The sequence below is a fragment of the Branchiostoma floridae genome, chromosome 14 (genome assembly GCF_000003815.2).
Source record: "Branchiostoma floridae strain S238N-H82 chromosome 14, Bfl_VNyyK, whole genome shotgun sequence".
Lineage (NCBI taxonomy): Eukaryota > Metazoa > Chordata > Leptocardii > Amphioxiformes > Branchiostomatidae > Branchiostoma > Branchiostoma floridae.
Genome location: NC_049992.1, coordinates 5,825,798 through 5,840,536, shown reverse-complemented (window position 1 = coordinate 5,840,536; position 14,739 = coordinate 5,825,798). Strand labels below are relative to the sequence as shown.

General features: G+C 41.0%; 2 protein-coding genes across 2 annotated transcripts in view; one reads left to right on the top strand and one right to left on the bottom strand.

Moving 5' to 3' along the window:
- Nucleotides 1-2,363: 2,363 nt before the first annotated feature.
- Nucleotides 2,364-4,940, top strand: LOC118429886 (galactose-3-O-sulfotransferase 2-like). The gene is made up of 2 exons (XM_035840512.1): nt 2,364-2,490; nt 3,237-4,940. Exons 1-2 carry the CDS (start codon nt 2,473-2,475, stop codon nt 4,272-4,274), a joined length of 1,056 nt encoding a protein of 351 aa, XP_035696405.1. The 5' UTR covers nt 2,364-2,472; the 3' UTR covers nt 4,275-4,940.
- A 6,988-nt stretch (nt 4,941-11,928) lies between these two features.
- LOC118429876 overlaps nt 11,929-14,739 on the bottom strand; it is a 35,694-nt gene continuing 32,883 nt past the window's right edge. Inside the window, exon 2 of the mRNA XM_035840502.1 lies at nt 11,929-13,046. Coding sequence (XP_035696395.1) covers nt 12,096-13,016 — 921 coding nt within the window. The 5' untranslated portion in view covers nt 13,017-13,046 and the 3' untranslated portion in view covers nt 11,929-12,095. The remainder of the gene's footprint in view (nt 13,047-14,739) is intronic.

Sequence of the window (14,739 nt, the reverse complement as noted above, 5' to 3'; positions counted from 1 at the left end):
TCTTACTTTCTCTTAGTAATACAGTTAGGACGTTCCTGTCCTTCCTTTGGTATACATTGAATTGCATTTTGTTATTATCTTTATATGGCTGGTATTTTTTTTGTCATGTATTGTAATTTTATTTCATTTTGTATTTGCCCTTCAACATATATACAAATCAGTGTCAATCAGCTTGTTCTGTACATGCTGCGAGGCTGATTTTCTGAATAAACTGTTGAAACTATTGAACTATTGAATTGTATTGATATCAGGCCACCACAAGTTAATTATATTGATGACATCAGCGGGATTATTCCTTTTTGCCTGATTTTGAAAAAAAAAAAAGAAGAGAATATTTCCCCTCCGAAGATGGTCAACATGACCAGAAAATACCAAAATGGGGAGTATCTTGAGCGGTAGCCTTGATTGTACTTTGGCGAAGTACCAGTACCGTATATAGCCATTACCGTAGTTGTAGCGTTAGAGGCACCAATGTGGTAGCGCTAGCCATGACCGAAGTTTTCACATTGGTACGTGATACCAGTCTACTACGCTAGTGTCACTTGGTGCACCTCTTGAATGCAGAAAAAAGGCCTTACTCGATATATCACCGTAACCATAAGTGTGACACGATGTAATAAGGCACAAAATGACCTCTAACCTTTGTACGGATAAGGTCAGTTTAAAACCTGTTGGACCACCTAGAGTCGCATGTCGGTGAGATGACGTGTAAACACACAAACACCGCCATATCTTCACAAGTACTCAAGGTAACATGTATCCCGTCAGACTTTATAGAATAGAAGGTAAACAGGCAATTTCTGAGCATTTCTGATCAAAATAAGCCTCTTCGACTATACGTAGATTCTTAAACCAGCGGTCTATCTTTGAATTTCATGTTTGAAGTCAAATACGTCTCGCCAGTCTCAGTAGATGACATTGACAGTAAAACACGAATATCCCTGAGGTTAAGAAACTATTTCACTACATTGATCGCGTACAGACTAGACTAGACTAGACTACATTGGTTACGATAACACGTGTAATTTAGATAGAGAACGACGCGAAATTTGCTATCGTGTCTAAAAACATAGGGAAGGTTGTTGCTTAGTATTTACCCTGTAAATATTGCATTTTGCACCTACTATGTTTCTTGTCCTTAATGTTTGCCCTAACGCATACGTAGCAGCTACTTAGAAGTAGCAGAAAGGTAAAACGTAGTGGTCTTTAATTTGACCGTAGAGTATCTATAAAAGAGATAATGTTATAGCAGTTTATTGCAAGTTCTTGTTCGGGGGTTAAAAAATTGCAGGTACAATGTAATATGAAATGAGACAAACAGACCGATAGTGTAGGACATTAAATATTTTGTCTACTCTAATCTAGAAGCTATATCTAAACTGTAACTTGTTATACAAAATTTTGAGACCAATTTTAACTTGAGACCTTCCAGAATTAATTGATACATTTTGACTGTAAATACTACATAATCATATTAATATAACTATATTCCTTTTTTTCAGATCGAAGATGAACAAGAGCCTATTGTTTCTACTTCTAGTGTTAAACAGCTGTATTCTGATTGGTTACTACATCTGGCACCTGAATGGCACCAGCCGCAACTTGTCTGGTGTTCGGAAACAACTTTTGTCTGCAGAGAGGGGCACGCAGCGGTGTCAAACTACACAGCATGGACGTGTGAGCAGATGGTTTGTATTCTATGTTTGTAAATGTACACAGCCTCACACTATTTTATTTATGTTAGTATACATTAAATTTGATAGCCAATATGTTATCTTGGATATGGTTGTTATATCATTCAAATTGTTTTTGAGCAAAACAGTTTTGAGTAGGCATTGTATCAAAATTGTACTGTATCACATGAACTCCATTTTATACGAGCCGTTTAGGGTAGGTTCACTACAGCATTTGGGGAAAAGAATACGAAGATCCAGCAAAATCACGTGTTTTCTCTGAGTACACCATGAGTACAGAATCAGAAAGAAAGCGTATAGGCAATCACTCTTGAGAGAGAGAGAGAGAGAGGGAGAGGGAGAGAGAGAGAGAGAGTGTGTGTGTGTGTGTGTGTGTGAGAGAGAGAGAGAGAGAGAGAGAGAGAGAGAGAGAGAGAGAGAGAGAGAGAGAGAGAGAGAGGACGAGAGCGTCAAAGCACATACGTAGCACAGCTCCTGCGTCGTTCCTTGGGTTCGAGCGTACAACCTCAAAATCTGCAGCTACTTTGCGAACTCTGCAACTTCAAGGGCCATCTTCGAGATCAAGGCCACTACCCACTACAACACACCTCACACTCCGACCATGTTATGTTTTTTATCATTCTTAGACTTTTATTCTAATGGGGACAATGTTTTTTGTTCCAGGCTGGCCAGTACAAACAGTCTGTCGCAGAGCCATGGCGAGACGTGTACGTCACCTCGTACCACGTTTGTTTTTATCAAGGTACACAAGGCCGGAGGTACCACTGCACTCTCCATCATGCACAGGCTGGCCGTGGTACGTACATGGGGAGGTTTTCATTTGATGATTTTTGAAAATTAAATTTGACCTTACAGTATGACGAAAGATGAGGAAAAATATGTTCTAAGGTAGTCAGATGATTGGGTCTTTCTTTGTACAAAAGGAATTATTAGCTATGTAAATCAATTTACAACAGTGGCAAACCCCTCGCAAAAAGAAGTGCAATGTAATAACATATTGTTATTAAAAGGCTGACAAAATGTTAAGTAGATTGACTATGTGGTTAGGTTAATTTTTTGAAATTGTATAACAGTTTAGCTTCATATAGTGTGATATCTAACATGTTATATATCAAATTACATGAAGCTGAATTCATTCTGTCATTCATGGACAAGATACCATACATTGTACCTGATCATGCAGTCGTACTTATTCTATAACCCTGCAGCTTTCGTAGTGTTCGTCCTTCCTTTGTACCGCTTTCTCTCTCCTATCCCTTTTCTACTTACGTCAGCACACAGTCATTTTAGAACAGTTCATGCAACTCTTTATTTCTTCATTAATAATGATTCATATGTTTTAAGTAAACATTTTTAGTACAGGTTCGTTTCATTGTTCTTTTCTTTAACATTCTCTCTTAATGTTCTTTGTGTTACATAAATGCATTATGACGTAGCACATGAGGTTTGGCTGAACAGTACAAGCTTCATACAGTATCATGATGATTGTTTATTTTCTTACAGTAGGCCACCGATTTTTTTAATTTCTATTTGTGTTCACAGGTACGAAACCTGAGCGCAGTGATTCCCCGTATGTCGGTGGTACTCGGACATCCCTTCCAGCTCCGTCTCGAAGACTACCACGCCTTAAAGGAAGGGAAGTTCGACGTCTTAGGGGAACACTCCGTCTACAATCGTGACGTCATGGACAGTATCATGAAGAAAGACGTCGTGTACCTTGCCGTCTTACGTAAGCCAGTGTCGCAACTTGCGTCGACGTTCCACCATTACGGCATAGAGCGAAAGTATAGAATGAGAGCGCGTGGTTCTGTCTCAAACAATCCCGTTGAGAACTTTCTCTTGAACCCTTGGCGAAGGGTGCCAAAACCGTATCGCGACGGGAGAAACACTCCTTACTCTAAGTACAGAAACTGGCAAGCGACTGAGATGGGTTTCCCTCTCGGATTATCAGACAACAAGGCCGCTACTCGCGACTGGATTCACAGCACGGGGCGAGAGTTCTTTTTCGTCATCATCCTCGAACATTTCGACGAATCTATGGTGATGTTACGGAGGCTGATGTGCTGGGAGGTAAAGGATATTATATATCTGCGACCGTCATTGTCAAGGTCGTATAAATACAAGGCTAAACCGCCGTCAGAGCAGGCACTCCGGAACCATAGAAACTTCAGCGCTGTGGACTACGCTCTACACGAATATTGGAACGCTTCACTATGGAGACGAATATCAAAGCAAGGCGTAGACTTCCACGAAGAAGTTGCCGCGTACAAGCAAATAAATTCAGACGCTGCCAGCTACTGTGAAATGGCGTCCAAAGAGGGCGTCCCACCCAAGGTTTTTCCGCAAACAAAATGGTCTGCACGGTTTGAAATCGACCCACTGTTTTGTAAACTTTTGAACCTATTCACAGTGGAAATAAGGAACCTGCTTTTTTACACGATGCAGGCACAAGGGAGGCTGAAACAGTTCCAGAAGGAAAGTGAAAAGCTTCACCAGTACACGATCAAATGGCAGGACGTTGTTAAGCATAACTTCCAAAGAATTGCAAGTAAGAAGAGCAAGAAGAAACATAAAGGGTAGACAGAGTCTCCTGCAAGGATAGAGCGTAATTATAAGGAGGTTCGTTGTAAAAAGATCACAAACAACGGGACAAAACTTACCAAAAACACGTAAATAACAGGAGAAAATAGAATATTCAAAATATGGCCTTTTGACTTGAAGAATTATCAGTGATCAGTACGTAAAGCTAGTAGTTAACAAACATTGTAGCCATCTCTTTTCAAGTCTTTATCGATTCAGAAGCTTTGCTTGGAAATTACTTCCCGAAGTGTGTTTCTATCAACGCTACCACAGTTTGAGGCGACATCTTAACTGAACTGATTTACTAAATGCAGTACTAGTTGGGACTACTAGATAGCGCTCCGAAACTTTTTGCAGTACTGGTCGATTCTGCTAGGCGACGCTCGTGATTAGTGCACGCTGCATGGGCTCTTAGCAAAAGTAACTCACTCACAGACACAGCGTCCTTGTGACTATAAATTGTCTGTAAGATATGTTTGTGGCTGGAGTGCGTCATTCCCTCAGAAATAAAATCTAAATCTTATAAAAAGATACAGCTACGATTCCAGAGGCAAGTTTTTGAAAGGATCGTAAGCTTCTTACTGCACGTTTGGTACCAAAGTGATTTTGCGCCAGATTCACAAATTCCCAGTCCGTGAAGACGATCTAAAGTTTCTCAGAAATGCATTATGCTAATACAATCCTCACTTTTCAAACATTTATCCAGTTGCTCATTATACTGCAGTTACTAATGTGAGTTAATTTTTTTTTTTTCGTTTCTGGTGCAATCTTTCAGGTGGACCGTAATTTTTTTTTGCCTTGCCGCCGGCAAGGCTTTACGCCAGCTTTCTTCCATGGATCCATGGATCAATGGACGGACCTGTTAACCCAGCCCTTCCAAAGGCCCTTCTTTCCTTGCCGAGTTTCATGGCTTAGTTAGACAATGGTACATTCCAGGCGAGTATTAAAACGCTCTTCTAGACGCATGTTACTGTATGTGGTCCAGCGTAATAAATCTACGCTTTAACTCACCATGTTTATATAAAGATATATCACAAATTGCATCAGAAGGAACTTAGTTTGTAATAAAAAATAATGCATATTCATTGTGGGTCAAAAAGTTTTACAAAACCTGTTTAATGTGCCAATAATTCATCTGACATAAATTATGATAATGAAGGGGGAGGGGGGCGACATGTGGAACTCGGAATTTTTAAGTGTAGAATCTAGTCTAACTTACCAAAATAACATAAAATACGCGGCAAGGCACAGCTTTTTAAAAAAGATTTCTTGTTTTACATCTTCTTAGATTGTTTTCAAATTCAAATTTGACTTTCCCTCTTTTATTCATGTAAACTGTTAACTCCCAGTGACCTTGTTACGTGATGACCTTGAGTACAAAAGTAGTTTCTACTAGGTTTACTGTTTTATATAGTAGAAACGAGCTCAATCAAGGGCTGTAACTATAGACAGAATAGGCATACATGTTAAATCGGTTTAAACAAATGGGCTTCCCGATCTTGGTGTCCCTATTGACACATCCTGCTAGACGGTCACTTGGGAAACAGTCTTCCTTCCCCCTCACATTAGGCGAAAATCGATCGGAAGACTAGTCTACGAGCTCTAAATAAAATTTTCATTAGTAAGACGTCCGGTGTTCTCACGATCATCTTGCGATTTATAAGGATCGCCGGTGATTTTCAGGGGTCGTAGGATGCATGGTCGCGGTGCAGCGAAACATGTGCTTAACATAAGCGACAAGTTGCAGGAGATCTTTGAGATCGCAGAGCTCGTTATCGAGTCGCAGATCGTGCGTGGAAATCGTGCGTACCTCGCAAGGGTATCGGTCAATAGTCTTGTGTCAATCCAACGATTGAAGACCGATAGGGGATCACAGACATAGTTATTAATCATCGAGCGCAAATCGGATGACGTTCGCCCGACTTCTGTTTTTCAACAAATATTGAATTTCTGGGAATGTGAGGGTAATTCTAACATTGTGGCCCCTGTGGTAGTATGTAGGCTGTCTTTGTGACACACATTCCATTCTTGTGTCATTTCTATTATGCCCGCGCATTCCATTCATTGGTTAAAAAGATTCCGACAACAAAATAAGCAATATTTATTGATCTCTTGCGGTTTTTGAGGAACGTTTTGTGTTACCTTGTCCGCGTGCAAGAGGTCATGGGAGGTTCATTATCATAGATTTATTCACTGTCGATCGCACGAGCCTCGCTTATATGTGAGGGGGACAGTTTTGGGGCGAAAAATACGCAAGACCATCTGAAGATCTTAAAATCAGCCGACCTTCCTTCGATCGCGAAGTACGTCCGAAGATCGTATATAATGTGAGGGGGGTATTACGACGTTATTCATCTTTGACACGAGGCCACCGAGGTTTTCAGTGGAGTCAAGGATAACGGGCAATTTAAAGTAAACTTTGTTGCTATGTCGACACACCCTACTAGATGGTCCCTTGGGAAACAGTCTTTGTTAAGACGTTTTCCATCTTTGACCAAAGGTCGCCGAGGTCGTCAGTATATAGAGTCAAAGATGGCGGGCAATTCAAAGTAAGATTTTTACTATGTCGACATTAGACATAGCGCGATCTGTTATATGAAGAAATTATCTTTTTTTTGCAGGATCATTTCATGAAATTTTTCGTGGACACTGTCAGACATTATCGTAAGGAATAAAATGAAGAAATGAACATACTTTGAAATCGTGCCATCCCAAGTCGTCAAGACTAAAAAGCACACATTTATGTCTTAAGGTGTTTCTCCAGGCGCTCTTCCACCGTATTCCACGACACAACATGATACATTGTGGTGGGGGAATTTAGCGATACTATCTGAGCCCACCCCCAGGCCTATCTCAAATCATGCACATATTTTGCGACGTGAATATAGACGCCTGAGTTGACAAGACGTCGCCCAAGGTCCATTCATCGTAAGATCACACTCAAAATGCTATACCTTTTAGAAGTAGAAAGTCATATTCCCAATATGAATTTTGCCTTTCTTTGGCTCGTTTTTATTTCGCAAATCATCGAAAAAAGATGAAGTCTCAACACTTAGTCTTGCCAACATTTAGATCATGATTAAGTAATGTATACATGTTTTTGATTAAACATAAACATAAACATATACATACTGATGAAATCTTGACTAGGGATGTTTTGCAAACGAAGTAGAGATCACCGTCGAGATCATCGACCAAAAACCACGTAAAGCCCACAGAAAGTCAAAGAAGAACTTCACATCCAGTTGGAAGGTGCGAAGCTGAACCGTAATGATGGCTGGGGGCTGCCCAAGTCTTACTTACCCCTACTCCGCATAGTTCTCCCAACTCTCGCGAGAACTAGGTCAGTCCGTGATAAAGATGGACTGATAGCCATCTACAATTTGGAGGCACGTACGTACGTGCCTTTAAAAATAGTCACTGCTTGATGAAAAATCATATTAACGGTGTACATACGTGACTAATGAACCTCTTCAACGAAGTATATATGGGTATAGATAACCATACCAGTTTCAAAGTTGACATCTCGCAGAGCTCTATATGAGTTCTCCTTACAGATATATATATATTAGAAGCTGGATCTTCACGTAAGTAATGAAATAGTAAGAAGGGTGGTTCAAGGTCTATATAGTGATACCCCTTGGCGATCCATCAATGTCTGGAAATCTTCTTGGATATTAGATTTCTTTGGAGTTGCAGAATTAACGGAACTAGTCAAACGGATTTTTGTCATGAGCCCAGCAAAATAAGATACCCAGATAAGTGAGATAGATTATCCAGACTAGTAAATGAAACTGATAGATAGAACAAAAAATAATAAAAAAAGTACAATTAAAGCGACGAAAATCTACAACGAAATTCATATTTGAATTAATGGAAAACTTAGATTAGAAGAATTCAAAATCAGAACTAAAGGGGTCAGTGGTTAAGGCCAGTATATCAAAATTAATAATTCGAATCGAAATGTAACTCGTACATACAAGATACAAGATACAAGATGACTTTATTGGGTATCGCAGTGATTCCACTGAATTAAAACCAATTTACAATGTTTAAAAACCTCTGATTTGACAGGCGCACATCACATGTGACTTAGCGATACTAACAACAATGCTTTACATTTGCACTTAACATGATAAGGACAGACGATCAATAGAATAACTAACATATTGACATGAGGAAAAGAGTCGATCAGGTAGAGTTCAGGTACCGGTTTGTTTTTGCTCTAGGACAGTTCAGTTTGTGACTGTTGCTAGTTACTCTGCCAGTGATGTGACCTCTTAGGGGTGGTAGCCAGTCTCTAAAGTCAGAGTCCATGAGCGAACTGGCAAACTTAAGACACAACTGTTCCCGTCTCACGGCAAGTGAGCACAGTCCAACATAAAGTTATGAAACTAGGTTGCATTCAACAACATACATGACAAAAATAAAGAAGCGTGTGTAGGGCGTCCCTGCCCTTAGTACCTCCTGCTAACATCTGACTGAGTTTGAAACTGAGTTTGATATCCAATTATAAGCGAGCAGCTGGCGTTTTTGTCATAACGCACAAATTTAGCCCAGGCCTTTTTGTAACATCTTGCAGACGTCTTCGACAGTGTGGTGACATCTTTGATATTTTGTATATTCCTATCTCTAAATAAGAGTTCTGGTGCTTTTGAAAGCCACCAGTTCACATCTCAGCTGTGTTCAAAAATCAGATACGACACCCTTTTAAGATGTATGCGAAAGATACGCGGTACTCAAAACAAAATTGATGGTGTGTGTGATACGGATAGTGATATTTTGCCTCTCGTATCAGTCAGTATCACGTCTCCAGAGGCAGTATTAGTCTCTTGTGTCTGGATTCAGATGTTGAGTAAGTCTCTCTGATCCCGTGGATGAAAGCGTGACAGGTTGGGGGCACGGGGGACCGGCGACTTGTGCGAATGAGTGACACAAGCAGGAGAAAGATTTGACGGTTACAACGTTGTTACGTTAAGGTCCTCACGCAAGTGTGCCACTGATGGTGCTATTAAACAGTAATAAGCTTCACAAACCATAAATCAGGAGGAGTAGGCCGATCAGAAACGCCTTTGGGGTTTTTCTATATATATATATGTATACCTGCAGAGTAAGGAGTTATTTTATCCCTGTTTATAAAAATAATTCTATATCCAGCTTTCTTTGATTATTTCTTGTAATTAGATATTAATGATGATCTGTATGAGTAGTCGAGGTAATGATAATGACGACGATGATACATTATAAATGAAGTTTATGATGACGTTAATAATGGTTACTATGATAGAGCCTTTGAAAAATGTTCTGTTTCCAGGTTCCCTACCTGCTCTAAAAACACTTGCCGACCTTAGGCTTTTGTTTGGTTGGACAGTGGAGTAACATAGTTTCCAGTTAGAAGTTTCATTCAGCCTTCTTCCTATTAAAGTAAAAAAAAAGCACCGCTTGCCCTACCTAATGAAGGATAAATGTATTCTATATGCACAAAATTAAAGTTTGATATTAAAAGTGTCCTCATGCATTTCAGTTCACTGTGTTGAACTGTATTGTAATATTTATCACTAGAATTTTGGCCAGCCTAAAACAATCACAAGAAAAAAAGCTAGAGTCATCCCGAACAACCGCCGCTTTTTTTAGGACTGAACAGGAAACACAGCTTTTTCCCCTCGGCCTAGCGACAAAACAACAATAATGACTCATAATCGTATAGCTGAGTCGTACCTACAGCGTACTATTGATGAAATAGTGTTCGATCCAGGAAACTCCTAGAGTTTGGAGAGACCCAACATGAGAATACAAAACTACAAATGGTTATGAAGAGTTACCTTAAAGTTTACAGTCTCTTTCCCTAGTCCATTTCTTTCTTTTTCTTCTTTTTACGTGCTTAACCTCATTAGTCTAAGGGCTGCTAGCACGGTGCGTAAGACGTACACAAGACTGTCAGTTTTGGATACACTCACACCGCACCATCGCACGTGTGGGGGTTCTTTAACGTACATGGAGTGTGTCTCCCCTCATACACGGGACCTATCATGTCCTATCCGAGGGACGGTTCTAACCGAAACTAGGTACTCATTTTCACCTGATTAAAGTGAGGAACTACCTAGTAAAGTGCCTTTCCCAAGGGCACAAGACCGGTGACACGGCAGCCGGATTCGAACTCGACCTCTCGGTCCCGAGGGAAACTCACTATGTTACATGCATGAAGGAGAAACAAAGAATTCACGACTAGTCTTGTAACTTTGTCAAACTGTTTATACCACAATTGAAAACATACATTGGATTGCTTTTCTATCAACAGCTCCATTCCTCAGAAAAAATTTCCGAATTTACCACATTTTAGGACCTCTCATTTCATTGGTCTCTCTGAATGACGTCATTGCATTCACGAACAAAAGGATTTATAGTTCCAATGCACCCCTTAAGGTTGCATCTCACTGCACTTGGGCACTGGTGCGTCGCTGCGGGGTTCGAATGATTAATCAACGAATTTCAGAGATATAGAATGAAATTCATACGTTTTGTGTATTTTGCTGTCTTCTAAGTCATACTTCTACGTATTACGCAAACGCTAAATCATAAAAAAAATTTTAAAAAGGCGAAAATACCACAACAGTACAGCAGTAAACGAACCCTGCAGTGCCGTACCGGTGCCCCAAGTGCAGTGCGATACCACATTTACTTGTACAATAGTCTTGTTTCAACTTATGTTTCACACATGTCAGGGCGGGGCCTTTAAATTTGACATATTACTCACAATGCATCTTGCTGTGCATGCGCAGTTGAAACTATGAACAGGCTTATAGCGATAAACCAATCCTAGCTGCTAGGATAAGTCACATGACTTTCCTTAATGGGGATAATTCGAGCTTTCATCAAATTATAATGTTTTCTTTTTATGAGTGACAAATGATTCTTCATTGGGTATGACATGTTAAGTTATTCAATCATTGTACCGGTAATTTTCAGAGTAAGTCAACCGCATGGAATTCGTGACATAGTTGGATATGATAAAGAAGTTTCTGGAAAGAAGAATTTAGGATTCACAGGTAAAGCTACAAGGGGTAGCCCAGACTGGGCTCTGAAACTACAAATTTGTCTTGGTTGATCTTCCGAATGCGGAAATAGGGGATAAGATTGGCTTTCTGTGTTTGCACTATTTGGGTACGGCGTCCGATTGTCACCGGGTCCCAAATTGATTTCTACTGCGAGGGGCCGGCCGTGCCCCAAAATAGTCCGTCAGACACAGGGTGTCCTACGGGGCCACGCAGGGAAACGTCCGAACGTGCAGAAAAATTACTCCAGCACCTTTTCCCAATAGCATAAAATGAGCCTTTGGGGGTCAATGGCGTTTACATAATGACAATGGCGTTTACATAATGACAAATCTCTAAGTGAAAATGGCCTTTCAGTGAGATGTGATCTCCAAGGATTACTCAATTATCCATCAATGGTCTCGACGACTGTTTGGGCGTCGTTCATTCGTTGCTCATGACAACGGTTTCAACGTCCTGTTAAACTGTGGCCTAACTAGGTCTTCCTTTTGACGTCACACATCAGAGAATAACGTCATTATTTTTGTAAGTTACACAGACGTTGAATAGGATCAGTAAGCGATTGGTCCAATTGATGAAGTATAAAGTTAAAGTTCTGTTCTTTTGAGCATTGCCTCAGCAAAAAGTCGTTTTCATTGTTCGCAGTTTCGGAGGGCAGATGTGACATGATCTTGTGTCGCCATCTTATTTTATATAGGACGTTTGGAATCTAATTTTACGGAAGACTTTGCAAAAGAACTGCAATATCTACACTCACAGTTGGGTTTTCTCAGTCCTTTAAGGGCTCCAGACACGCTCGGTATCTGACTTTTTCGGTCGCCGACAATTCGTCTAACTCAACTTTCTTGGTGACGTAGACCTTGTACTTCTCGTTGTTGCCTCCGTAGTATTTACACCTGGTCTGCATCTCGTAATCGCTGTCGGAGTCTGGCGGGGTCAGAGTCACTCCCACACAGAATACGTTCATTTTCCCCGAGTTGGCCATGGATATATGGCTGACACGCGCTTTCGGTATGATGCAGCGGGCCTCTCCAAACGCCTCGATCTGATTTTTGCAGGTGCACTTCGCGAGAGGATCGTTAGGGTTGCATGCAACGTCCATTTGGCAGCTGACAATGTGAACGTCTTCTTCTGGCGTTCCCGGTTTGTAGGGCTCATCGTTCTGCGGCATTTCTCCGTCTTCGTATTCATAATCCGCATACCAAGACTGCTCGACTTCTTCCGACGCTCCCGTTGGCGGAAAGTCTCTCCTGAAGAAGTACTCCTTCTCCGTCCCTACGTCGGGTAACAAAGACGTCCGTCTTGTTCTGGAGAGCAATTCTGAAGGAGGTTCGGTCATCTTCTCAATGACGATGGGAGCGAAGAAAAAGTCTGAACCGTTGCTCATGACGTCACTAGGAGTGAAGGGTGCCGCAGCGCTCGGGCTGAACTGAAGAGGGCTGATGATGTAGGAGTCCTCTATTGAATCAGCGCCGCTTCCTGTTGAAGATTCGTAGTGCTCGTCTTCCAAGTTGTTGTTGTTTTGGCTGGAGCGATGGCGCCTGACCACAACGAAGGTTCTATCCGGGTCACTTCCACTTCCGTATCCGCCGTCGGTTTCGTCAACTTCCGGCGAGCAGACAGGAAGTTGCTCTAGAAGCAAGATGGCGGCCAGACAGCACCAAACAGCACCGAACTTCAACCGCCCCATCCTCTCAGACCGGCGGCTGGCCTTAGAGTCCTGCGGAAATAAAGTACACCAATACAGGTCATTTCATCATCACCCCTCGTGCCATTTGAAACGCACTCTCGTGGGATTTCGCCAAATCGATGCATAATTGATGGAGTACTTTAGCATCATATCCCGAATGATCCCACTAAGCCCCATCAACCTAATATTTCAACAGCCATCTGTCCAGTAGGGCTACACAGTAAAAAAAGCGAATGTCAAATTCATAAACTATAACTAGTGGCACGTGACCGAGGGAGAGTGGCGAGCGCCATAATGGCCCATTGAAATATTATACTGCGCGATATCTGGTCATGTATTGATTGAAATGGTGAGATACTTGACGTGATACCTGCTAGTCAAAGGCATATCTAGCCACATAGAATCCATAAATTGCGAAGAAAGTATGATTTCTATGTACTGTGATGTCATAGGGAAAAAACGTATATTACTTTAGGGTGGTATCTCACATGCACTTGGAGCACTGGTGCGGCACTGCGGCGTTCGAAATATTTAAGAGATAAAGAACAAATTTTCTGACGTTTTGTGTATTTTGTTGTCTTCTAAACCTCACTTTTACGCAATATCTGAACTATTAAAATAAAATCGGTGTAAATACCACAACAGTGCCGCAGTGAACAAACCCCGCAGTGTCGCACCTGTGCCCCAATTGCAGTGAGATACCACTTTTAGCAGCCTATAGTGGGAAAGCCACACTACCAATAGACCCCCCATGGATGTGACATTTTTGAACAGCACCGCAAAGACCGGAGTTAACAGCCTTAGTTCCAACGCGGTGTTCTCCCAAATTATGCATGCTATCGAGCGATATGGTTTGACTGATGTACCTGTCTCGGTAGTATGAAATTTTTATCGTGTTACGCAGTTGCACAATTTCTCACATGGTATTAAGATATCATCCTATTCATCCTTTATTGCATGCAGTACCTAAAGGGGTCGTTGTAGAGACATCATAAAATGGATATCAATTGAATTGAGTCGCGAAATAGTTTTTTAAAGGGTTTTTAGATCATTTGTCTATAAACGGTGTGGTTGCAATGCTAGCCTGAAAAGAAAAGGCACTAAATATGTAAATGCAATATAATTTTCACCCAAAATCTCTTGTCTCGTATTACCGTAACAGATACTGACATTTTAAGCTAAAATCCTTTACGCATTTAATGTACGGGATAAGCACCTTATATGATAATGACGAGCAGAATGATTATCAGACTGATAATGTCAATAAAGTTGATGAAATAATCAATATAAAAGAGGAATTGTTGACATGACTAGATGTAAAAGCCTGTCCTATACATTATGTCGATTTTGTTTTGGCAACACCAGCAAAAGGACAACCTTGTGTGTGATATTTTGAAAGTCGGGTTTATCGAATTACGAAAGTACAAAGCAGAGTATGCTTTATGCAGAGTTGCTTGAGTAACCGCCGTTTAATCGAGTAAAAGCTTTCGTTGAATGTAGATAGAACAGTTTCAAACCATGAATTCATCCCTAAGGCAACCTTATCCATGCTGTATACCCTACAGGGGTGTTAAATCTAGTCCCTGCAGTTCTCTTTGCAGTCGCTACCTCCTGCTGTCTTCGTGTTCAGCATCCACAACAATATTCCTTAATCCTTTCGCAGTGCTGCATAGACAAGATAGCAAGACTACATCTTTTACCACTGAAAGTCGCTGCCCACTTG